The sequence below is a fragment of the Andrena cerasifolii genome, chromosome 4 (genome assembly GCF_050908995.1).
Source record: "Andrena cerasifolii isolate SP2316 chromosome 4, iyAndCera1_principal, whole genome shotgun sequence".
In the NCBI taxonomy this organism is placed as follows: Eukaryota; Metazoa; Arthropoda; class Insecta; order Hymenoptera; family Andrenidae; genus Andrena; species Andrena cerasifolii.
In genome coordinates, this window is record NC_135121.1 from 10,983,319 (window position 1) to 11,008,777 (window position 25,459).

The following is a 25,459-nucleotide window of genomic DNA, read 5'->3' on the forward strand; positions in this document are numbered from 1 at the left end:
TTCAAGGATACCGTGAATCTGTCTCTCTTAGCAAGTTGGCGGCAAAACCGCGCATTTACAGAGAAATCAGGTGAAGCGACGGCACGTTTGGTGCGTGAAAGTGACTTTACACAGCAATCAAGCATTTTTATGATGAATTGATGTTACTATTTATTACAAGGCGTGCTAAAACTGACCCAAAAAAGTTCAGTCAAAGAAATCCCTTAAAATGGCTGAAGTATTAAGTTTTTTCTTCCTCCTGTAAAATCGGTAAAATGCAGAACCGCGGTATTTACAAACTGCTCATACGCGGTGTTGCGGTATCACCGACGATATTCTACTTTCAAAACGTGTATCGAACTTGAATAAAAGTGTTCTCAGTCAAGAGTTACGATGTTTTAAAGAAATGGGTCTCACATTCGGCTACTTTACCCTAACTTTCGATTAGCGATATGACAGCAGTCTATGAAGCCTCTGTATTTTCAAAGTACTCAAAGAAAATTGTGTCACCGAGGTTGAAACAGTGAAATCGATCTTATATCTCGAGCACACTTATCCGCGGGAGGATTCTTCTCGCTGCTTGAAATCCTAGGTATCGCGCGAATTCCCAACGAAATAATCTGTTAAGTTCGCGGAGCCCTCTAATCGGCCGGCAGCCGGGACGTGTCCTTTCCCCAGTTTTCCTGTCGCAGGAATATTTCGAACGGGGCAGATCGAAACTGTTTTCGCGGAGCGACGCTTAATTAAATCGCCCCATGGCCACGTAGCCGATCCCAGGGACAACGAAAGCTGCCGTGCATTAGAGGCACGGCGGTGGATTTTTAAAAGCCCCGGCACGCGTATCGCGATCATACTCGGAGCACGTTCGTCCGAGTTTCAATTATGGAACAAGAGCGGTTGGATCGCCGCGGGACATTCTCGATGACCGATAGTTAACGAGGCGTAATTTTCGAGTCGACCGCACACTCTCGCGTTCCCCTCTCGATTCCCTCTGTTTCCAAAAAGGAAATAATTAACGATGCGATTCTTTCCGGTGATGTGCCCTTGACAGGAGGACCCAGGACTGACGCCACGACTCTGCGAGGGCCTTTTCGCCAGGATCGAGGAGAAGAAGGGGACCGAGGGGGCGCACCGCGTCTCCGTCAGGTAATGAGACTCATCCCGGTTCCCCAGAAGCCTGGTTAGACGAATAATAACAGACGGACCCAGCGACTGTCACTCGCATCGTTTGCATTATTTCGAGGCATCGAGGTTGGAGGGAAGCATCCGATAACCTGGATAGATTAAGAGCGTCTACGGGGGTGATAAAGCGTTCGCATCGATAACTGTGGGAAACTTACCATTCGCCGCGTCTTCCGTGGCTGTCTACGGGCACATGTACGAACGTACACCGATCGGCGTCGTCTTCATCGGCGCCTCTCGGTCAAGGTCCGGCTATCGGGCCAATTTAACCTATCGTTTTCAGCAGACCGTGCTTCGAGTTCGTCCCGTCCGTGGCTGTCGATCGACTCGATCCCTGCCACTCGATTCGTCGCTGGCTCGGAGTGGATCGTTGCTAATCCCTCTGTTGGAGCGAGTCTCGCTTGCCGTGCCGCCTGGCGTCAAAGGGCTTCGCGAAACCCCTTTCCAGCCAGCAGTTTTGTCGAACTGGTATTAGGGCGATGAGGAGTTTATCGCCCACCCTCGTTGCACATTTCCTTCCGTCGGCTTCGATTTATTAAACAAGGAAATTTAAGAAGATTTCTCGACAGGATCATCAAATAGGTCGTTACTCCAGCCTTTTAGGATCAGCGATAATACCACCCGAAGTGGTCCAAGTCGTTGAATGTTCGGGGAGTTTTAAGGAAAGTGGAAGCACCGAGCACTGAGCAGAAGCGGGTTTCTCAGGCCAAAGCGACAGGATTGTCACCAGGGTTAATTTCGAGGAAGGTTGGTGGAGGAAAGTATTGTCCGCGGAGGAGGGTAGGGTGCGATTGGCGCCGTTGGAAGGGGGAGGATAGTAGTCGAGCTTAGGAGTCGCCAGCTTGCTAGCGCTGTTGGCCTGGATGTGTCTTGTAAGCTCAGTGCCCCGTGACTCGCAATCCTAGGCGGACGCGCCAGCTCGCTGCACCTGGGGTAAGAAATCCACCCTCAAACTGCACCCTCGCAACCTTCGTTCGCACCTACTCGTTGCACGATTCGTCGGGTTTCGTATGAGAAAATGAGCACAGAGCACGGGACCGACTTGATTCGGTAATTTGGTAAGAAGAACTCGGGATTCAACCCTCTGATTATCTATTTCGCACTGTTTCCTTCGTCACTGGTTGCCTCGCGGAGCAATTGCGCGGCGCGTTGATTAATTTTAATTCAGATCCCTCCTCGATACAAGTTTCCATGCTCGGCTAAGACTTCTTCTTGAAATACACCCTCGACAACTCGATTATTCCCCCCGCCCTTATTCCCTCAGTAAGCACCGCTGTATTCTCCAATTTTTGTCACGCTCCCCTGTAAAAAATACGGAGCGAATAAATAACCGAGTGCGTTTAATCGTTTCCACCATGTTAATGCCCGAACGAACTCGCCATCGTTTATTCGCACTTTCCCTCGCAAACAACGTTTTATTCCCGAATTAAACGCTCGTCGGTTCGCCCTGAGCTCGGCGCCAGGGAAAAAGGTAAAAACCGAGAACTTAGAGCGCGCGCGATGCTAAAATACTCGTAAATATGCGTTCGCCGTTCGCGGGAGAATGTCGATTCTGCCGCGTCCTTTTTGCGCCCTGTTTCGCGGATGAATGGGAGAGGAGGGTCGCAGTGTTGCTCCACGCAAGTTTTATCGGCACTTGGACGGGAATTCGTACGTGTAACCGAAACGGGGGCGGCCCTTTCGCGAAATTGTTAAATCCATTTCTGTCGCGTAGCTTCTGGAGCCGCGGGGACGCGACGAAATTCGCGCCGCGGGAAATACGCTGCCTCCGCTTTGCCACGGGCCTCGTGAAGCTCTCTTTGAATTGCTCGCGGACCATTTGACGAGTGAATCTGGCAATGGAACGGAGAATAGTGATCAAGAACAAGTTTTCCAAGTATGTACCAGCCGCGGGGTTGTATCTCTTCTGCTTCTCGCCGAGGGAAGTTGCTGCTCTTCTTCGTCCCTCTTAATTAAACGACGCAAGCGGCATTTAGTCTGGTCGCTGACGCACTCGAAGCCGCGATAAAGGATCCTCGGTAATCGGACGAGGAAGAGGGAACAAAAGGAAATGCAGCGGCAGGCGAAAGGTCACTTTCAGCGAGCACAGAAGAAGCATAATTACTCCGTGCGAGCTTCATTCACGCTTGAAAACAACGTGTTCGCAGAGGCAACACGCAGACGGGCAACTTCCTTCCCTCGACCCACTTAACGATTTTACGTCGACGACTGACGAGGACCGCGGAGCCAGCCCGAAAAGAGGAACTGCTGCTCGAGAGCTGACCGACTCGGTAGCTCCTCGATACATCGACCGCAGTTCCCAGCGATTTTCCACGTTCGCCAGCGGAAAAATCCTTCGGGGGGACGCAGCGAACCCTCGCGAAAGCTCCGAGAGTTACGGATGCGCCAGTAGTCGAACTCGACGTTGTCGCCGGACGCGAGGCCTTCCGAAGAATTGCCAGGCAGACGATACAGCCTAACGCAGCGAGCGACGCTTCTGCCGACTAATAAAGAGGTTCGCACAACCTATCCGCGCACGCCAAACGGAACGAGAAAGCTGCACCCGACGTTCGCCACTTGCCAACTCAGTAGGGTAGGCGCAACGTTTCCCTGGTCCCTGCAAGGAAACAAGCAACGTTCATTGTCGAGGGGAGGCTTTACACTGTTTATCATCCGTAACTGGCCCGTGAATCATCCTTTGTTCGGCGCTCGGTGCTCAAACAAAAATGCCCCGAAAAAACGAGCAAACGACAGATTTACGCGTGTCGTACGAGCAGAACCGTCGGCCAGCGACGATGCGCGCGCGCGGAATACTATAAATCCGCGTTTATACGATCACCGGCAGTTATTAAAAGTGCCAGGCCGAGTCGTTGTTCGACAGGGGGTGGGCGAGAGAAAAATATGCGTCCTGCCGCGGGACACGGGGCGCGTATCGTCGACTTGGAGCATAAAGCCAGCGAGCATCGTCATTCATGTTCCCTCTTGGCCAGCTGCGGCCGAAAATCCACGCGCGCAGCGCCCGGGGATTTAGGGAGCGAGATTTTTCAGCTAACGGCGTCACCGAGCAGTCTCTCGTCCGTCGTGTTTACGCGGCCACCGCTAATGGCGCAAAGCTCTCTAAAATATTCTCAATATCTTTTAGATTAAAACGTATCTGAAAGCTTGCACGCGTGCAGCGGACAGTTCCTGTCAATGGATGTATGCCATCTCGATATATCCCGGCTGTAAAATTTCGTTCTATTTTTTTTCCTCGCGTCCAGGGATTTGTAGGTGTCTCCGTGGAAGGTTTAGCGGCTGTTGAAGGTTTCGTTTTTTTTTTTAAATTATACGGGGTTTAACTTAAAATAAATCTTTTGGGGTGGTGGGAGAAATAATTTTCTGGGCGCGGGATTCGCGAGCAGGATTCGTGCATTTTAGAAAGCGTAGTTCAAAGACGGATCTTAGGATATGAACGTCGATAGGACGGTATCAGGACACCCCGATCCCGTGAATTCGAACGATAAAGCGCGATAGCGTTCGCCGCGTCTCGCAGAAGCTGTTGCACGCAACGCGTATAAATAAGCAAGCAGCTTTCTGGCGTGGATTTTTTCCCCCCGCCCGTGGCTGCTTAAACGATTTATCGAGCGGGGGTCCTGGGAATATTTGAATCCATAGTTTCCAGACGACGCAGACGTGGAATTGGAAGATTTGATTCCGGGGTGCAGCTTCATCCCTTGAAACTATCACTCGGAACGCGGAGGAAGGTCGGAGCGAGAGAATCGCGCGCCGTCAACTCGAAAACTCATAGCGCCTCCTTAATTTCACGCGAAATATCATTTCTGTTCGCTGCTTTTAATTATTCAAGATTCAGCGTCGGACCGGCACGCTTCCTCCGCCACTTTGCCCCCGTAAAAGTCTCCTCTGCCGTCGCTGCCGGAAGGGTTGGGGGGAGTCGCCGAGAGTGGCCGCGTTTTCATTCGGACCGGTGTCCATTAAGACACCGAGCTCCTCCAGCGCAATTAAAGTCAATCTCGCGACGCTTAATATCGCGAATAATAGGATGTTAAAACGTGGCCGGGGCTTTCACGTCGCGCCGCTTAAAGCCGAGGCGTTCCGCCGAGGAGGACACCGCTCTCTGCGGCGGTTCGACTACTCCCTCGTCGACGAATAATTTCCGAACAAGCGACGGGAACCGGCGTGCCCGCGAAAAGAAACAGGATCTTTACGATTGCTGGCCGGCACGTGTGTTTGCGAACGCCATCGGCAAGAGCGCGTAAACGAAGTTACGACTCGCCTGCGAGCCTTTTAATCCCGGAACAGAAGGAGGGAGGTTTCTGCGCTTTGCAGAGAGACACGAGGACCACTTTAATGAGAACCCCATAATGGGGATCGTGGGAGATTGTGATAACAGTGATGCTTTAGTGTCAGTGTGCTCTGCGGAATGATGAAAGATCGACGATGCTAATGGGAAGTAATTAAGGAGAGGTTAAATTCTAACATATTCCTAACGATCGCTCCTTCCACACAAAACTGTGTCGGATGTGTGGTACCTAGGTGGCGCACCTTGAGGGGACTAGGCAGTCGAAAAATCGATTTTTTTTATTGCATTTTCTGAAAGTACTATGTTTTCTGAATTAAATACCGCTGGGTTTATAGTAAAATTTGCAAAATTGTAGATTTGGCAGCTAAAAACGTCAAGCGGCAACCTATAGCGTCGCCTTTGCCCAGAAAGTTTAAACGCGTTTTTCTCATATATTTTTTTCTCTTCATTTTTTCCTGATTGCGAGTGAATTGAGGTTCAGATCGACTTGGAAAAAATTACAGGATGTGTAAAACATGTGCCATTTCGGGGCAAACCTCTTATAGGGTTCGTAAAAATTCGAGATTTTCATAAACAAATCCGGTGACTTCTATAAGTTGCTGCTTGACGTTTTTAGCTGCCAAATCTACAATTTAGCGAGTTTTACTGTAAACCAAGCGGCATTGTATTCAGAAAAGATAGTACTTTCGGAAAATGCAATAAAAAACGATTTTTCGACTGCGTAGTCCGCTTAAGTGGAGTTCGAAAACATACAAATCTCGGGGACTCGGCTTTGGCGGAACCGGTTAAGGCGGCTGTTCAGCGCGCAGTGGATCCGAAGTTCGTGGGATCGAATCCCCATCGCCCGAGAAAAAAAATAATCCATTTTTCTCCTACAAATTGATCAACCGAAATCACTGACATCTTTATTCGGAAGGAGCAGAAATGATGAGGAACACACCTAGTAAAAAATTCGTGAAAAACACTCTAAGCGAGAATTAAACCGTTACCCACCAATAACACTATGCAGCGTGAAAAGAAGAGGAAAGCGAAAATGGCCTAAAACAAAAGGGGAAAAGAATGTTGATAAAAAACAGAATCAGCAGAGCGTGTGTTTTCAAGCTTGTTTCATGGAAGAATCGGTGAATAAAAAGGAAGTCAGGTACGCGGATACACGAGCAAGGCGAGGGGGAGACTGGCGAAAAGAGGTGGGAAAAACGGGGAAGCTCGAATGAATTTGCCGGAATCGCCGCGTCGGGAGAAAGCGACGTGGCCGCAACGTTGTTCCGCCCCAAGTTCACGGCCACCGTGCCTCGTAAATCGGATCCTCCGTTCGGTTCGTTTTTCCTGCGCCGTCGGACAGCGATTATTTGAACGAAATTATTGATGGCGCGCAGATAATCCTTCGGTACCGGGGTACTCGAACAGCAGCGCTCGCGTTTATTCGTCAACAGCGTCGCCTGTCCAGCGACAGATTAGCCGGCAGCTTGCAATATTTATTGCGCGGGTCGCTGAGTGGGCTTCGCAAAGCGATCCCTGTCGAACGGGAATCGAAGATTCCCGGGATAAGCTCGAGGAAAGTAGTCGGCGGGGGTGTTCGGTGCGCGGAGCTCGCACAAAGCGAACGTCGTCGTTCGTTTATCAGCGAGTGAAAGTAGTTCGCGGAGGGGCTGATTAACCGCGTTCCTTTCGCGGAATATTCTCCCGTTGCAATTCAGGTCGCACGTTCGCTGCTCGATTATCGCGGCGTTATGAATGCGGCCGCGTAGGGACGGACGGGACGCGGGAATGTGCACGCCGATCGATAGCCGAGGTTTTGTTGCGCAATTAATTATACATATTAGCGAATCGTACTCGTCAATAAACGCCCGGGCATAATTTAATTTACGACCTGCCGACGATCACGTTACAACTGACACGTAGCCGCGGCGGACGCGACACCCGGCCTGGAAATTGCCGCTGTTTCCGGTGACGTCGATATCCGTGACCGATCCGCCAGTCCTGGATCGTTGCGCCGATGACGAAGCGTTCTGTCCTTTTCCTCGTTTATCGAGCAACGACAACGCGCTCTTGCTCGAGGCTTCTTTCAAAGATTCCATAGAAGTTCGAGGGTGTGTTGGTGGACGCGAAGGTCTTTTAAAGGTCGGTAGGAGAAGACTTGAAGGATATATTGTGGTGGTTTCACGGTCGCCGACGGCGAGTTCATTTCGGAATAACGAAAATAGCTGTCAATGATCACTTCCCAAAGTGTACAATCACTGAACGGGGTAATGGAAAGCTGTTTATTCTCGTGAAAGATTGGGAAAAAGTAGATTACCGATGATACGAGTGCAGGTCTGAATTAAGACCTGAATTAAGGCCTTTAGAGGCCCTAAGCACTGAAAAGATTTTGAGGCTCCCTTATCCAGGGTGGTCACTTCAACGCAATGTGCGATTCCTTAGGCATTTAAAAGGTGTTTCGGACTAAAAAGTGTTTCTAAGGAAAGTTAGATTTGATAATTCAGAAAATTTCTATGCTGCCCCCTTTTCTCCCGACGCCCTAAGTACGTGCTTATTTTGCTTGTTGGTTAATCTAGCACTGGATTAGCGAACCCATGGTTAATATCGAGTTCTAAGGGCAACGATCGCCGGTCACTGCTAATTACCAGCAGAAGCCAAAGTGACGGTCGGCACGCCGTTGCACGTCTGCGTTTCCTATCTTTTTCGTTTAATTTCATTCGAACCGAAATTAGACACACCGGCGAGCGATCAATTTGCGCGGCGATCGTTCTAGCACAGAGGCGCGGAACCGAGGACCGTCGCGCAGGATGATTCGTCGGCGGCTAATTGATCAGGAACCATCGTCATTAGGCATCGGCGTTTAACGTGATTAAGTCGCCGAATTCGTACGCGATAGCATGCCGTGCAGCACTTCCCCATCCGCAATGAAACGGTAACCGATCAAAAGCTCCGCATTACTTATGGCTGATTGATCGATAGAACCCTCTCCTCTCCCTCTCTCTCTCTCTCTTTGGTTCTCTTCCGATTATCTCCCTTTCTCTGCTCCCCCTGCCCCCTCCAACACCCTCGCCATTGCGCGCGTAGGAAGCTTTAATTCGACGGCGACCACGATTTCGATTCCCGGTCATTGGGATCGCGAATTCAATTCGACCCGCATTTCGCAGTTCCTGTTTGTCGTCGGCCGCCGCTCAATAGAGCCGTTCATCGATTTTAATTACATCGAGCTCGAAAGGGCGCCCCTGAATCCCACCGTCGCTGAAACATCATCGAAATAAAATCGCACCAGCTTCACTCGCGGTTCTTCGGGATTCTCCGTGAGATTAATTTACGCTTGATAGCGAATGTCGCATTAAGGGAAACGGGTCAGAGTGGATCCTGCGTAAGGTTAAGAGCCAGGTCAGTCAACTCTTCGGCGACTCTTTGTAGAAGTCGACCCTTCAGAGCCCTTTGCCGGCTTCTCCCACGTACCAGCCGCGGGAGCATCGTTGTTAACGTTCACCTGACCGTCGAGGCTTGCAATTTTCGCGAGCATCGACGGCAGAAATAGCCGAGCGACTTCGACCCGTCGCCGCGGCTCGTCGGAACGACACATTCAGCGATCGAGGGCTTCGCGCGAGCTCCATCGCTCTGGCTGGGAATCCTGCTTTTTTGACGCGATGGCTGGATACGAAGCCGATCGATCCTCATTCCGATACCGCTCGTCCGCGTAATATCCAATGGGCACGAGAGCCAGCTTTCGTTTTCTCTGGCTAGGTTCCGGCGTGCCATCGCCGACCGACGAGAAGCCTCGCCAGCCACTCCAGAACTTTCAAGCCTCCTACCAACGACTTTCGCCACCCTTTTTTCTGCCTCGAATTTCGTTAATTAACAGCCACTCAACTGGCCACCCGACGCCTGGCGCCTTGTATCGCGCCGAGCGTCGCGGGAACGGGGATCAATTTAAAGGGTTGCATACCTTTGACAGGTTGGAAAATAGTGTTACTTTTAGGATTTTTTTTTCATATAACGAAACGTGATATTTAAAAATCAAGATATACATCTTGTTGTGTATGAGTTAAGCTGTATTCTCTTCAGAAAGGAATTTGATGTCTCAAGAAATGGTGCCGCAGCAGCCCCTTCTCCCAAGGTCTCATAGTTACAATATTGGCGGTACCCAAAATATCTCAGAGATTAATGGACTGGTTTGAATAGAGCTTTGCACGAGTATTCTTAAGATTAAAATCTAGTACCTGTCCAGACGATTTTTCGATTAGTATCTTTTTGTTTTTATTAACAAAAGATGAAAACTTCAGTCGAAAACCGCACGCTTCACCTCGATAAGATGAAAACTTTTCTAAAAATAAATTTCTTCAACAAGTATTAGATTATAGTCTTAAGAATATTCGTGCAAAATATTAATGAATTCAGGCCAGCATTCTCTGAGATATTTTTGGTACCGGAAATGCTGTAACTATGAAGAGGTCTTGGGAGAGGGGGCTGCTATGGCACCATTTCTTAAGATATCAAATTACTTTCTTAAGAGAACACAGCTTAATTTATACACTACAAGATGTACATATTAATTTTTAAATACAACGTTTCTTTATATGAAAAAAATGTTAAAACTGACGTTACTTTCCACCCTGGCAAGGGTATGTAACCGACGTTATTTTCTTGCTTTCTGAATTCATCTCGTCCCTCGAAGAACCTCCGCCCCGTTTGTTTATTAAGCGAACTTATCCGCCGGATAACGCGGGCAGTAAACGAGAAAGCAGAGGAAAAAGGAAACAGATGACGGGTGAAGCGCTGGCTGGACAGAGGTGCCGAGTTATCTTCGCGAAACTTTAAATAGCTTTTTCGCGATTCGCTGTGAGTCTGGGTCGGTGCAGCGATAAAAAAAAGGAGCCGGAGTTTACAAAGCAGCCCATTACTCTTTAAAAGGGCGAGCCCAATTTCCATCTGGAGCGTGGAAACACGAGTCACTTCTTGTTACCAGGTTCCTGCGAATTTCGCGATCGTAAATGCAAACTACTACCTTCGATCGCTGCTCAGGGCTGGCCCCGTTGCTCCTTCTTCCGCTTTGACGGGGTAGCTACTGGAGAACCCTCGGCTGATCGTTGAAGACATACGCGAGGCACTCGTGGTAATTCAGCCAAGTAATGGAAACCGAAGATCTTGATATTCCTTGAAATTATTTGCTGGAGAACTGAAGCGGTATCTTCTTTGACCTACGATTCACAACTTACCCCCACGCGCTGGAGGTTATCGAGGTTTTAGGGTCAAGGAAACGTGTGCATAGGTGATGGCCAGGATTCGTTCGATTCCCTAATTTTCAGAAGCGTGTTCATCATACGGGGCAGAGTGAATGAACACTGATCGCGTATTCACGCCATGCCGTTGCTGAACACTTGCAGCAGCCAGACCACGGACGACTGTATCTACTTGGAGCTCGAATCCGCTCGGCCTGGGGTGTACGGGCGAAATACGTGACGTCAAAACCGCGAGTCCTTTGAACGCTGCCGGCTGATTGAAACAATATAAATGATCCAGGCCAATTAGGCTTGGAATGGACTATAAATGAAACTTGCCGAGGCGATAACGTAATACGATCGAAGCTAATACAGCTTTGCTGTGCTCTCCAAAAGGTATTCATTGCTGCTGTTTGACATCTAACAGTTCAAATGAAATTTCTTTTTATCCTCGCCTCGAGTGAAGAACTCGGGACGACGCACAGTGGTTTAATTCGCCAAAAAGCTGGCGAAAATATAAAGGCATCTACCGATTTGTACAGAAATTGGTATACAAGGGTTTTCGAGGTCGCTGATTCAGAATCTGAAGTCAAAATTGCTAAAAGAAAACAAATGGTGGTCGAGTACCTGAGAAAATATCAAATTTAACAGACACCTAGTACTTTAGAGTTTTCGTGGTCGCTGATATCAAATGTGTCATCGAAAATATAAAATTCATAATGGAGGATGTAATACCGCTTGCATAAATATTGTCTTTTACGTATTTTTTTTCGTAAAACGTGATGATTTCTCTGTTTTCGCTAAGAAAAAGAAGCATCAAAATAATGAATTAAGTATAATTTCATTTTAGAAGATTTTTTAAAATAGTTTGCATACAAATTTGATTTCCTTCACCTTGTTTTGGAAAATAAGCATTTTTTCTATTAACTTACTGTTGACCGGTCACGAGTTAACTTGTGTTTTCACGCCCTAACGTAAAATTGCCGGTCAATGATGTGTTAAAATAGGTCACTTGGTTTTAAGGAATGAGATTAAAGGTATTATCAAAAAATCAAAATGAAAAAACGATCTTTAGATAACAATTTCACCATGTATATTTTTATTCTGGTTCCAAATCCGACAATTCAGAGGAAGAAAGTGAACTGTCTGAGGTTACGCTTAAATTATCATGAGATGTCAAAACATCGAAAGGAAGTTTTTTTTTATCCTTTTCTGGTATATCTAACAGTGTAATACATGGATCAGAGTGGAGTAGCAATCGGTGAAAGATATCCTGATTTGTCTTCTTTCTGGATGTCTTTTGACTAAAACTTCTCCTATAGAGTTCACACAGTTTGTGGGACGTTTCGAGAACTTCTTCCGTATAACATCCAATGGGTAAAATACAATTTTTTTTATAACAGTATAAAAGCGTATAACATTACTTTTTTCCTCGTTCTTTATTAAGGGAGGACTAAGATGTACGATATATTGGGAAGGGAAATGCACGGGTAAATGTACAAATATTTTGGACTGCTGCTATGCAAATTTCATGTTTATAACACATATTTTAATGGTGAAACACTTCACAAATGAATTCCTTCAATGAAACTTTCTGTGATACATTAAAGATGATAGAAATATCAAGACATTAAGGACCGAGAAATTAAGCCAACTTTGAAGGTTTATATAATAATAACTGATTACTGTATTTTAATTTTTCAAACAGTATTTGTTACATCGCAATATATATAACAAATGTGCCACAGTAGCAAAACGCTGTTTTATACTCTGAAAATTGCATTCTGGCCAGCTTTTTGTCGAATTAGACCACTGTGCGACGCGTGGTCCTCGGCATCCGAAATCGGTGGAAACTTCGCGAGATAGATGGTCGCGTGAGAGGTAGAAAGAAACAAAGAAGAAGGATGGGTAAACCGCTCGGAATCCAAGTTGAAACTGTTTTCCCCGCACACGCGCTGCAGCCTCCGATCGCTGTTAAGCGGATTTACGATCGCACGTGCGGACGTTTCACGGGCACAGCGGAGCAGATAATGACGTTAAAAGGATCTAGAAGCACGCTGCGGCCAGCGTGCTCGCCCACGAGCACCGAGAGGCACGCGTCGGTCGCTGAATCTTCGTCCCTCGATTCGCGGCGATCGTCCCGCCGAGCATCGATCTTCCTGGCGTCCATTGACCGGAGCAACGAGAAGTGGGTGAAAAGTAGGGATGTTCCCCGAAGCTTTCCAGGATTCTTACGAACTTAGGATTTGCTTGAAAGGCTCGCGAGGCTGTCGGAAGGGAAACGGCGAAATGAACACCATCGATCGAAGCAATAGCTGGAGCGTAACGCCGGCTGAATTCTGTGTTTCAGCTACTTGGAGATATACAACGAGAGGGTGAGAGACCTTTTGAAGCCGTCCTCGAGCAAGAGCGGATTGAGGGTTCGCGAGCATCCTCGACTGGGCCCTTACGTTCAAGGTACTGTAAATCGGGGGTGGCTGCTTCCGAGCGCTGCGAGCCTCGATAATTGCAATGTTACAGAGACCTTGCTCCTCCTCGCTCATCTTTCTGAACCTCCCGAAGCCATTCGTCCGTAGCCTCTTCCATTAGCATCGTACAGAACAAACGTCCCGTCACTTTTAAACTTCCTTCGATCCCCAGGTCTGACCCATCACGTGGTCCCCACCCTGGGGTCGTTGATGTCCTACGTGGAGGAAGGGACGAAGGCCCGCAAGACAGCGTCCACCCTGCAGAACCCGAGCAGCAGCCGTAGCCACGCTCTGCTGACCATCGCCGTCTCGCCGGAGACGTCGAGCGTCGCCGCTGCTTCCTCCTCCGCTCCCTCCTCCCCGAGGAGGAAGAGCGAGCCGTGGCCACGCGGTGGCAGTAAATTACGCTTGGTCGATTTGGCGGGCAGCGAGAGCGCGGCCACGTGCAGCGGCGTTCATCGGCTGAAGGTGAGTCACTTCCTAAAAATAATATCCTTGGCTGCATGCCGCGGGCGCACGGGGATCGATAGGCTTCGGAGTCGCTCTCCGAAACGTGATGATGACCTTTTTGATTCCCTCGTCGGTGGACGGCACCGAGAAGGAAACGAGAGGAAGGTCCCGCGCGGTCGGTGGAAAATTCAGCGCGGTTGATCAGGATCACTGGGCGAGCTCGCGCCTGCTTTACGGTTGACCTGCTCCACCGGCCTCTAGCACCAGTCGCTACCGACGAGGTGGTGCCGACCGATGAATTAACTTAGGGGTCAGACACTGGCGAGGAATCGTTTCATTGTTCCAGAATGTAAGAGGGGGAAGGAAATAGCGTAAGAGAAAATCGGGCGTGTGCTTGCAGGAGGGCGCGAACATAAACAAGAGCCTAGTGGCTCTAGGGAACGTGATATCAGCCCTCGCGGAGAGAGGCTCGACCGGAAGTGGCCCCGGCAGGAGGTTCATCCCTTACAGAGATTCTTCGCTTACTTGGCTGTTGAAGGACGCACTTGGCGGAAATGCCACTACCATTATGCTCGCCAGTAAGTGTCTCTCCCTTTGATCTTCCCTCCTCCGTGCTCTCACTTTTCCCACCCTCGCGATCCGCAACTCCGTCCCGTCACCTCTGCGCACCCCACTATCGCGAGCGTTATTTATTTTTAGAAGCCTCCTCTTATTCCGCATCCACTTTAACGACGATTCACACGTTCGACCGGCAACTTTCTTCTCGATCCTAGCCCGTCGCCAATTCGTTTTACGGTCCGTTCCCCGGATCCTCCACCCTTCCTGTCGAAACAGGGAACGGAGGTGCACGGTTATTCGCACCCCTGCTCCCTTCGCGTCGCTCCTTTTCCCCCGGTCGCCTCCGCGATCGCGATATTTAATTTGGGGAAGACGACTCGGTTTCCGGGAGGCGACGCAAAAAATTGCCCGTCGCCGTCTCCCTCCCCTACGGTGCACCACTTAACTCCAGCTTCCCATAAATTCCAGTTAATTGCCAGCGGAGAATTATTATCGCGAGTCTCTGATTCGTGAAATTATACCTACGATACCCCCGCAGCGGCGAGTCCGGGTGCTGGGACGGTGGTAATTGGTTGAAATGCTTTTCCAGGCGAGCTAAGGCGCGGGGATTAAAATTCGATAAAGAAACCGTCGAGTAGGCCCCCGTCGGGGAATCGGTAAATACCGAAATCTCTTTCAGCTCGTCGATCTAAAGTTTGCGTGTTTCAAAGACCAGCTTCTCATTTTCTTTTCAGGGGGAAGGGGTGTGGGGGACGTTACAGGGCCCCTCCACGCGTATATTAACTCGTAGACGGCATCTAATTGGACCACACTTTCACGCCGTAGCCGTGCCGATCTACCTTTCGGTTCTGGCCGCGATAAATCTTGGGGCGGTAGCGTAACGGTGGAATCGGTATCTAGATCCGCTCGTTGGAGAGCTTAGCAAACTTTTGCAAACAGCCCGTAAATCTTGTAGATCTTGTACCGTAGTTAGACACTCCGCACCGTAGAAAAGATCTCCTGTACACCGGTTGGAAGTTCTCTATGCGTGGCTGTGTACAGGCTGGGCTGAAGAGCGCGGCGAACATTTGCGGGAGAATCGCAGAGATCTTCCAGCCCTCCGCGAGTTCGATTCTGACGCGGAGATTACGCGAGATCTCCCGCGACACGAGGGCTTCGTTCGTTCCCCCTATCTTTTCAATTGCCATCCTCGGGCCATCCTGTACAGAGGTAACACATGTACATACCATATCATTCAGTTGAATCAACCCGCCGTTTAATCGACGACAGTAATCCATGCCCGAAACGACTGCAAATGCGTTTCGTTCGGGATTATACGATCTCTCTCTCTCTCTCCAGGGTGCGCCAAATCTCTAATTCATCGCGAAGCATAATTCGCTGGGCGCAGAAAAATGTTCGGCTAATTAGCGTTCCGACTGGCGCCGGTGGGGGCCGAAGAATCCCCGTGTATCCCTAACCGGGACCCAGGATGCGTATAATTAATCGCGGCGAAATATTCCGAACCGCTGATCATCGACTGCTAATTGAATTGCTAATAGCATTCGGGTTTATTATCGGGGTGGGACGTTTAATATTCAGTGTCTGCGTTTATGATTGACCGCGTACGGAATGGTAGACGTTCCAGGGCCCCTGTATCGGTCCACCCCCGTCGTTCGCTCGTGACACTTTGTCGAATTAAATCGCGGCCGCGTAGCTCGTGACGTTTTTCATTTTACGCCGAGCTCCAACTGTGCGTGCATACAGGGTGATGTGGGAAATGGGTGCAAGAATTCAGGGGCGCGTTTTGTTTGGAAGGATAGGCAAAAATGTGCCCCGACTAACGTGCTCCTAGAAATCGGTGGCAATGAAAGAATCGCGAGATATATAGTGGACATTTCGCGCGTAATTATTTCACGGATATCAAGTGCGTTTTTGAATGCTGTGGCCTATTGATTTTACATCACCCGGTAGTGAAGTGGCGAGCGACTATTCGGCCGATTTTTCGGCCGGGCCCGGCTTCGCGCGACCGCGGATTTCAATTTAAATCCCGTGGCAAAATAAACGTTTATTTAATTGATCGTTCCGCCTCGAAATTCAATTAGTCGCATTGTGTCGCGCACGCGAGAATCGGTGCTTGTTGGTGATATTTTACCCGACGACCAGTCGCCGCGATTAATTATCGGGGGGAAGGGGGTTCTGATTGTCGTATACCTATGATGAAAGTGGGAGGAGGAGAATGAAATTGAGAAGGTCGAGGTGGAAGGATTCGCGGTTCGAGGAGGATCGAATCGCGTTTCTCTTAATTAGCTCGAGTATTTTAGTCTGCTCGATTTGCAGCGATCTCGCCCGCCAGCGGAAGTTACAACGAGACAGCGCACACGCTGCGATTCGCGCAAAGGGCGCAGAGCGTGGTCAACCGGCCGGTGGTCAACGAGGATCCCGTGGCGAGGATCATTCGGGAGTTAAGGGCCGAGGTGTCGAGGCTCAGGTCCCTTCTGCTGGAAAAGGTGAGCTTGAGAATTTGGACCTTTTCAAATTTTCTATGTATAAGTGTCTCACTGATGTATCTTCCTCGCGCTAGGCAGGTGTTAGGTCGGTGGAAAAGTTCGTCCGCTCGCTGTTAAGGGAGTAGGTTACCCTACAAATTTTTGAAAATTGGTTTTTAGGATGTTTGTATATTTCGCTAGCTACATATCTCTTCTACGTATTTTAAGCGCAACCCGGCTCAGAAATTTAAAAAAGTCAAGGAATTACAGTAAAAAAATGTACGAGCCTGCACGTGAGATCGGATAACGATGTTCAATTTTAACCGCGATTTCCCAGAAACCACGTTTTCCAAAACGGTGAACATACAATCTCGAAAACCGCTTCAACGCACAGTGGGGACATTTTGCGATTTTATGGCCAAAACTACAGAAATGAAATTTTTTAATTTTACAAATTTAATACAAATGTCAGTTGAAGAACTATATCCATTTTTGTGGTCAAAACCTGAAAACTTATTTTTAATATATAAGATTCGGCAAATTATTCCCCTCTATGTGTTGAGAACACATTTTCAATATAAATTCTTAAAAAAAAAAATTCCAACAAAAAAAGGTTAAAATCAGAATCGACAGAAAATTGTATTAATTTGTTTATGAAAAATTTGCTACCTGCACAAGATGGAGACTGTCTTACAGATTATAAAAACGCCTTTACTTTGTTGTTTTAGGTTATTCACCTGTCCGGAATCGTGTTCGGCATCAAACGGTGCATCGCGTACGCGCTCTCACATTTGTATTTGTAACATTTTTTCCTATAAATACATTTAAAATTTTCTTGTTGCGCATTAAAGTCAACGAAATGACGCTTAAAAATTAAAACAAAACTTATCTCGATATTCATTTATTACTTCAGAATATTCTTTTGAAGAACGGCCTGATTTTGGGCTGTTGAGGGTAACCTACCCCCTTAAGTAATGTCAGGTGTATGTCTTTTTTGGACACGCGTGAAGTAATAAACATATATAAATATATTTATTTAGAATGAACGGGTAAGATGCGTCCCGCGTGAAGAGATAGAAATTGGTAAACGCGACAAAAGAGTAACTCAGGGAACATCCATCAGAGTATCCCTCGCTGGATACTCGGTGATCAGCGCACACGTATGAAACTGAAGCCAATTCGCGTACTCCAGTTACAAAAGCTCGCGTTACCCGTTGACGAGTGCGCGTTTGGTTCGCTACACCCGGCGCGTATAAATCGAGCAAGTTTATTATCGAGCCTCGGCGGGCATAAACTCGCATCGTCGGACCAGTCATTACGCAAATGAAATGTGCGAATCGTTTATTTGATACTCATTGACCGACCACCGTGCACGCGGTCCGCGCTGGGCAGCGAAACGATTGTTGATAAAATACGGTCCGCAGGTGCGTGGGGCTTAATGAGTGATCCGCATTTCCATTCGGCATCGAGCTCATCGGAAACCGTAGATTTTACAATATCCTTCGGCCACCCTCCCCCTCCGCATTACGTAATCGGTCATTAATTAGTTTCATCGTATTCCCACTGCCCCGCGCCACGCCGTTATGATTGCTATTAACAAAGTGTGGCCATCGATTTCCACGTTTCATTTCGAGTTTATCGCAATTATCTCAATCAACCGTCATCCACGTGTGATTCTGTTCCGCAGAGCGTCGAGCCAGCGGGCAAACCGTCGTGCTGCTGTCGGAGGAGCCAATTTGTGGTCCACTGCGAGGACCCCGAGGATGCAGCGTCCAGGAAGGAAACCGATGGCGATCCGAAGAAGGAATTCCAAGAAGGTCCAGTGGAAGTGAGGACAGAGGAGGGTGGAGGGTGGTCCAGGAGCATCGTTCCCCTTCGGAGGTCCAATTCCAGCGAGAGCGTGACCGCGAGCGAGGCGGGATCGCCTTCCGCCAAGCGGTACGGCTCGTGCGAGTCTCTGGCAGCGAGGGGTCGCCTCGCGGGATACAGTCGCGCCAGGGTGACAGAGTTGAACGAGGAGGAGGACGAGGTTGGCGAGATCCTCCGCGAGTCGGTGTTCGTGGACATCCCGACGCTGGTGGCGGTGCTGATCAAGCCGGACGATAGTCTTCAGGGGACGTCCGCGCAGATCGAGGAGATTTGCTCGGACGAGGTGAGCGTGGACGCGATCGACGACGAGTTCATCGGGCCTGGCAGCGATCGGGGGCCGTTCGAGGATACAGAGAAGCTAGAGATCGCCGAGGAGCTGAGCAGCTCCTTGAATTCGTGTCACGCTTCGCTGGACAACGAAGCGGATGTTTATCGGAACGTCGACTGTCCGCGCGCGAGCCCGGCCTCGAGATTAAAGGAGAAGCCCAGGTTTCGCAAGCAGGACTCGGTGGACGTGCTGTCACCTTCCATTACCTCCAACTTGCACACTTCGAAGAGGTTCGGCTCGGTGGAGGCGATCCAGAGAAAGAGGGAGCCTGTGTTCCCTCTGGAAAGGTCTCACACGAACTTGGAGAGGCGTTCCACGCCGAAGAAACTCAACAACATCCGCGAGATCGATGACCAGAAGGCTGGTAACAGGAGCATCTGGAGGGGGAGCAAGGAGCAGCTTCAGAGGAAGGGTAGCAACGATTCTGATAAGAGCTTGAAGGACAGCAACGGTCAAACAGGTGGTAAAGGGAAGAACTACGTGAGGAAGCCTAGTTTGGAGAACCTGAAGAGGAAGACGAGCAAGGACAGCAGCTCTAGTAGTTCCAAGGACGAGCAGATATTGATTTCAAGCTTGACGAGGGAGAAGCTCTTGTCCAGGAAGGACTCATCCGATCAGGATTCATCGCAGAGCAGGACTCACACACCCATACAGCGGGCTAAGAGAGCTGAAATTGTGGCTGCCGTTACGGAGAGGCTGTATTCCAGCAGGAAAGCTTCAGAGGATGCTTCCGGGCTTCGCTCCCCGCCAGAGGGAACTGACGTGAAGTCCGTGGCGAGGATGCGGCTGCAGGAGATCTCGAGGAAGATGTTAGGGAAGCGTAGACGCGTCTGCGTGGACACGCAGACCGATCCCTCGCGAGCAGTTCGCATGAAGGATACCGCGTCCCTGACAGAGACGCCCCAGGTGATCCTTCAGGACGTCGGGGTCCTGACAGACGACCACGAAGCTTGCGAAACCATGGTCGATCGCAGGACACCCACGCTGCGCGTGAAGGAGATCGCCACGTTGACGGATAAACCCAAAATGAACATCGCCAGGTGCAAGGATGTTGGCTGCTTGGCGAACGACCTCGAGGAATTCGATTACCAGATACACTCCCCTAGAAACGATTCTGGGATCCTGTCGGACGACACTCAGAACTATGCGGAGAGCAACGTGTCCAGCACAGAGGTGTCCGATCTCTGCCACGAGGCGGATCGAAGAGTGGTGCGCGTGGAAAGCTCTACCAACACGTTCCTCTCCCCCGGTCGAAGCTTCGCGGTGCAGACGCCTTTGTCGCACACGTTCCACCGTCGAACAGCGGAGAAAGCACCCGTTTGCTCTAGACAGTGCTGCAACTCCGCCGAGGAGCCTCAGAAGCACCCTGAGAAAAGCGTCATTTCCATATCGCTACCTGAAACGATCAGCATCACCATCGAGAGCACGAACCTCTTGGAGTCCAGGATCGCCGTGATGGACGGCCTCGAGCAGGAGAAGGTGAGATCCAGCACGAAGGACGCGGGAGCACAGACGGAGGAGGTTCGGTTGGAGGGCGCCTGCGACGGGGCCGTTTGCTGCAAGGATCTGAGCAGATCGACGCCCACGCAGACCGACAGCAGGGTGTTCAGGATCGAGAACATCTTTCAGGACCCCAACAATGCGTCCAAGGGCTCGAAGGTGGATGCGGTTGGCGTGGATCGAGAGGAAGGGTCGAGGATAAGGAATTCCATTACTTTCAGGAATTCCCTGGGGACTTCGTACGCGCCGAAGGAGGAAGAGGAGGCCGCGCTTCACGGTGAAGGATTTATCAGGGAGGGATTGATCACGGAGGCGTTCATCACGAAGAAGCGCGGCAGTAGTTTCAAGAGGGGGCCCAGCGCCATCGTCTATGATAATCCGTGGAGGAACTGGCCAGTTGCTGGACCGGGGAGCGCCAGAAACTCTGTCGATTACTCCAAGGGGCTCGAGGAGGTACCTTCTTCGTGGCGATTGAAAAGCAGCGAGAGCCCTGTGGCTGGCCTAACTTCCTCTGTCAATGAGGACGAATCCTCGTTTCTACAGTCGCGGCTCGAGTCGACTACGATTAATGGAACGTCGGAGATGAAGACGTCCTCCTACAGCGTAGCCGAGTTGAACAGCAACCTGGATCATGATCACAGCTTCTCTGACGATAGTCTGGACTACAACGAGAGCAATCTATTGCAGTTGACGGTGTCAAAGCTGGAGGACTGCGAGCTGCGCGAGAGTCTGTGCCCACCTGACGTGGTGGCGCACACCAAGAAGGACTGCGCGAAACCTTCGGGTACAGTCGACGTGGAGGAGTCCAGCGGTGATTTCGAGGACAGTCACGTGGAGTTTCCGAGGAAGAGGCCGACGGAGCCGATGGAAGCCGCTCTGATACACGATTACAAGTCCCTGATCCTGGGCAGGCCTTGCAGCCACTTCGAAGACGCCAGTGAAGAGGCTGAGGCTTCGATTGATTGTGGGAGTAACTCTGGGAAGAAGAAGGTGTCGTTTTCAAGCTGCAGCGTCTCAGAGGGAACGGTTGACGAGAGTGAAACGGGCTCGAAGCAAGATTCAAAGTCGACACTGAAGTCCATCATCAAGAAGAGGAAGAAGAGGAACGCGACGGAGACTTTAGCTGCTGCTCGATCGTGCGAAGAAGAGGCGGGCGATTCTCTGCAGGAGAAGAGAGACGCGTCGATGAAGGGTTACGGAGACCTGCAGGAGAACAGCTCTAAAGGAACGTCGAGGGAGGATCGGGAGTCGATGTGCTCACGAAGAGAATGCAGACAGAATCGCAAGAAGGTGAAGTTCTTCGTGGAGGATCGATCGAGGAGCACGTGCAGCGAGTCCGACAGCTGCGAGAACGCGGAGTACGACGAGGAGGAAGACGTTCCGTTCGATCGTGCGACGAGGAACATCCTAGAGGAGTACCTCAGCGAGGCGGTGACCTTCATGCGGAACCTCAACTCCATCAACGAGTACGTGAACGTCGCGAGCACGATCGAGAGGTGAGAAACGATCGCGAAGGGATAGGATACTTTTTTGAGCCCTTTACAGATAAAGAGACTCTAGGGAAGTTCTGGTAGTGTTTCTCTACTCTCTTCGAGTTAGATCCCTCGATCATTGTTTTCAGATCGCTGTACCGTTGGGGATAGGGTTTTTCTTGCGGGCTGAATCCTATCCTTTCCTTTCTTTCTTAAGCCGGGGATCCACCTGAAAGCTACGCTATGTTAAGTTTTAAAAAATTAGCTTCAATACATCCTTATGGAACCGTTTCCAACAACAGCTAAGCTAAGCTGTGCCATATGTGTACCACAATGAGGCATAGCATAGCATAGCACATCTCTATGGGTAACAATTTTATTTCATTAAAAATTTCGAATACGAATAAAAATTAGGAAAATTATTCGACACGTGTTGAATAAAAAAATTAACTTCATTCGTCGAATAAGCTAAAGTTGAAGTAACTTTTATTCCATCTGTTATTTAAATAATTCCCGGCTTTGGGTTCAAGTTCCTTACTTACAAGGGGATGACACCATGTAGTAGACACCGAAATTATTAAAAATTTCATAGTGGCCGTGGGGTTTTAATGGGTAAAAATCCCACACTACCCTGGCGCCCCAGGGAATTCCCCTCTGAAGGAGTCGTGGTGCCTTTCAAAGATTTCCCCAAGTTAAAAAAATAAATAATAATTTATAAAAAAAATAATTTATAAAAAAAATTTATAAAGTTTTTTTAACGTGGAGACATCTTCAAAAGGCACCCGACGCCTTCAGAAGGGAATCTTCCGCGGGCGCCAGGGTAATGTGGGATTTTTACCCACTAGGGTAAGTCGGGGAGAGATGTCCCACTGTTTTTAAAACAATCAGTTTTATAAAGGACAAAAATATATTTGCAAGAGGAAATACAGTTAGATAAATAATATAAAATTTAATTAAAAAAATAATCATACATTTAAAAAAAATAAAATAAAATTGCAATCCCTGCGAAACCCGGACATGTTATGAGGTTAATAAGACGAAATTTTCTTTTTTGCACAGAACTTTTCCACAAATCCACTCTCATTACATAAGTTAAAAAAATTTGAACATCCTTCGCGAAACCATTTTTTACAGCTCATACAGCAAATCCAGTCATCAACCCACCCATTTTGCCACTTTGAACTGCTTATACGGGTTTCAACAATGCCTCGTTTGTCCATAACTTCCTACGCTGATTATATCTTCCTTCGTATTCCGTTGGCATGTTCTACAATAACATTAAATTTTTAATAATTTACATGTAAATATCTTTATTATTAAGGCCTATGAGCTGAAATGCTCGGACACCTATTTACTTATTTCCTATATAGATCCATCGTGCCAAGGCTCATTAAAGTCGGTGTCTACCACATGGTGTCCTCCCCTTGTTAGTCACTTATACATCCACTTACAGACTTCTCCTCTCAAACTCCCCAGGATGTAAACAAATGATGTGACCGGTTTCATTTTCAAGGCACACCACGTCCACGTGCTGCAGACGTGGCAGAAGAGGAGGGACTCGACGGAGGAGCTGCTGTTCCGGCTGGGATCGCGATTACGCGGAACTGCTGGGTCGCAGGGTCAGCCCGAAGGACGACACCGACGACTATCTGAGGGAGAACGATGATATCTTCGTTTCCACGGAGTCGTACGAGGAGTGTCTGAGAGGCATGCGGAGGCTGGAGGACTGTATCCGCAGGGCCGACAGGCATAACGAGCTGCTTCGAGAGAAATACGGTGTCGACTGCGAATCTGCTGGCGCTAGACTGAGTTTAGCGAGTCCTAGCACAGATCCCGCTGCACCAATCGCCGACGACACGGCGATCCATCGCGGAACGGGCGTCCCCCACGCTGAAACCGACCAGTTCATCGATCCTCGACTCGTCGACCTCAGGACCACTGACTCCAGCGGAGGATGGAGCGAGAAGGACGACCTGGAGAAGAGGATCTTCGATCAGCTGATGAACGCCGCCAATTCCGCTCGCTATCGAAGCTCGGGAAAACTCCAAGGTCGCTTCTCGAAGCCTTCTGACATCGGATCCGGAGGCTCTACCTACTCGAAGCTTCGCGAGAAACACGAGCAATCGACGAAGGAGTCATTTGTGAGTGGAGACGTCTTTGGGAGCCTGAACCTTGGCGAGACCGCGGAGGATGACCCGCAGGACTTCACCAGGTACGAGATAAGGGGGAACCTGTCGGTTGCGAGAAGCAGCCCGACGCAGGGAAACGTGGACGATGAACTGGACCACCTGGCGGAAGAAGACTTGCTGCCCTTGAAGAGATTCGATCTTGCTTCTTGGTCCGCCGATGCAAGTGGCACCGACAGAAGAAGTGGGAGAATATCTGTACGCGACGATTCGTCGGACAGCTTCTCCAGAAGTGGCACCACTGATTCAGGGATCGTTGGTGATGCTCCACCGGGGAAAATGAGTTCAAGGACGAACCATACAGTGCAACGTGCGTTGACAGACGATGTGCGGGAGATGCTTCGCGAACTCGACGATTATTCGCGAAAGATTAGGGACAGCAGCTCGAAGGTGCCGTGTATCGATAGGTCGAGCGAGGCTGTGCACTGCAGGGAGAAACTGAAATACCCTGGCAGCCCCAGGGCGAGGTTCCTGGAGCTTCTGAGGGAGAGACGACGGATAGTGGAGAGCAGCAGGGGCACGGGCGCCTCTTGAACGACGAGGTGTTTGCCGTATATTTTTCTATTGTACCGCGTGAACGTTTCCACGTACGCGTCACTCCCTTTGTAAATAATAGAGCCAGTCTTTTGTAATGTTTGTCATAGCACTCGGAGACTATACCTTATTCAGTTCCGCTCTTCTGACCCCGCTGTATCGTATAAATCAGCCTGTTCATGATATTAAAAGACTTTCCTCGAGACAGCGCCCTTTCTTCCTCATCTGTGCGATACATTTCCGAAAGGAAATGCAACGATACCTCCAACTCTGCCAACGCTCTATCGAAAGTGCTTCCTCCACTACCGAGTTCAATATGTACCAGTTTTGTCCTACCTCCCAACATCCCCGCGTTTAAAGCAGGGTCTGCTAGGTGAGCCTTACCGATGAGTCCACTAGCAGGCCCAAAATGAAACGCCAACCCCTTCAGTTCCCCCCTCACTCCTTCCGTACTCTACCTCTTTAACCATCTCACAACCCCCGACAAACTTTCTGTGAAATACAGCAAGCTCTCATTATGGGCTCGCCTCAACTATGCGTTAAGTGCTCGTCGCTATCCCAACACTTCTTGGAAACCTTCGGTCGAGAGTGAGAGAACCCGGGATCGAGCGAGAGGGGATGAATTCGTCTCGCTTCGACTTTCACGTGCCTACGCTCTGTTTCTCTCTCGCGCCATCGCTGACTCAGAATCGTCGATGCTACTCAATTCAAATTCCACAATAAAGATTAAAGTAAAAAAATTATAAAAAATTAAAAACGACTTCAAAGAAATAAAAATGCACTAAACAGTGAAAAATATTTCTTTCCCTTATTTAATACGACTTCCATATTTTTTAAGCCGGCGCCAGATTTACACAGTGAAAATGATGAGGCGTCGACTTAAAGAATATGACAGTCGTAGATTAAATGAGGGAAAAAATTAATTTTCACTTTTTAGTGCATTTTTATTTCATTAAAGTTGGGCAAATAATGCCTTTTTTAA

General features: G+C 49.2%; 1 protein-coding gene across 3 annotated transcripts in view; it reads left to right on the forward strand.

Moving 5' to 3' along the window:
- Window positions 1-24,682, forward strand: part of LOC143367813 (uncharacterized) — a 28,971-nt gene extending 4,289 nt beyond the window's left edge. Inside the window, exons 3-9 of one of the 3 annotated variants that reach the window (XM_076809994.1) lie at window positions 1,031-1,125; window positions 12,998-13,104; window positions 13,288-13,583; window positions 13,966-14,143; window positions 16,440-16,609; window positions 18,276-21,781; window positions 23,271-24,682. In XM_076809994.1, coding sequence (XP_076666109.1) covers window positions 1,031-1,125; window positions 12,998-13,104; window positions 13,288-13,583; window positions 13,966-14,143; window positions 16,440-16,609; window positions 18,276-21,781; window positions 23,271-24,477 — 5,559 coding nt within the window. In that variant the 3' untranslated portion in view covers window positions 24,478-24,682. Of the gene's footprint in view, window positions 1-1,030; window positions 1,126-1,862; window positions 2,220-12,997; window positions 13,105-13,287; window positions 13,584-13,965; window positions 14,144-16,439; window positions 16,610-18,275; window positions 21,782-23,270 lie in introns of those variants that run through there. The other 2 variants (XM_076809995.1, XM_076809996.1) reach the window with 2 other exon arrangements.
- The last annotated feature ends 777 nt before the right edge of the window (window positions 24,683-25,459 follow it).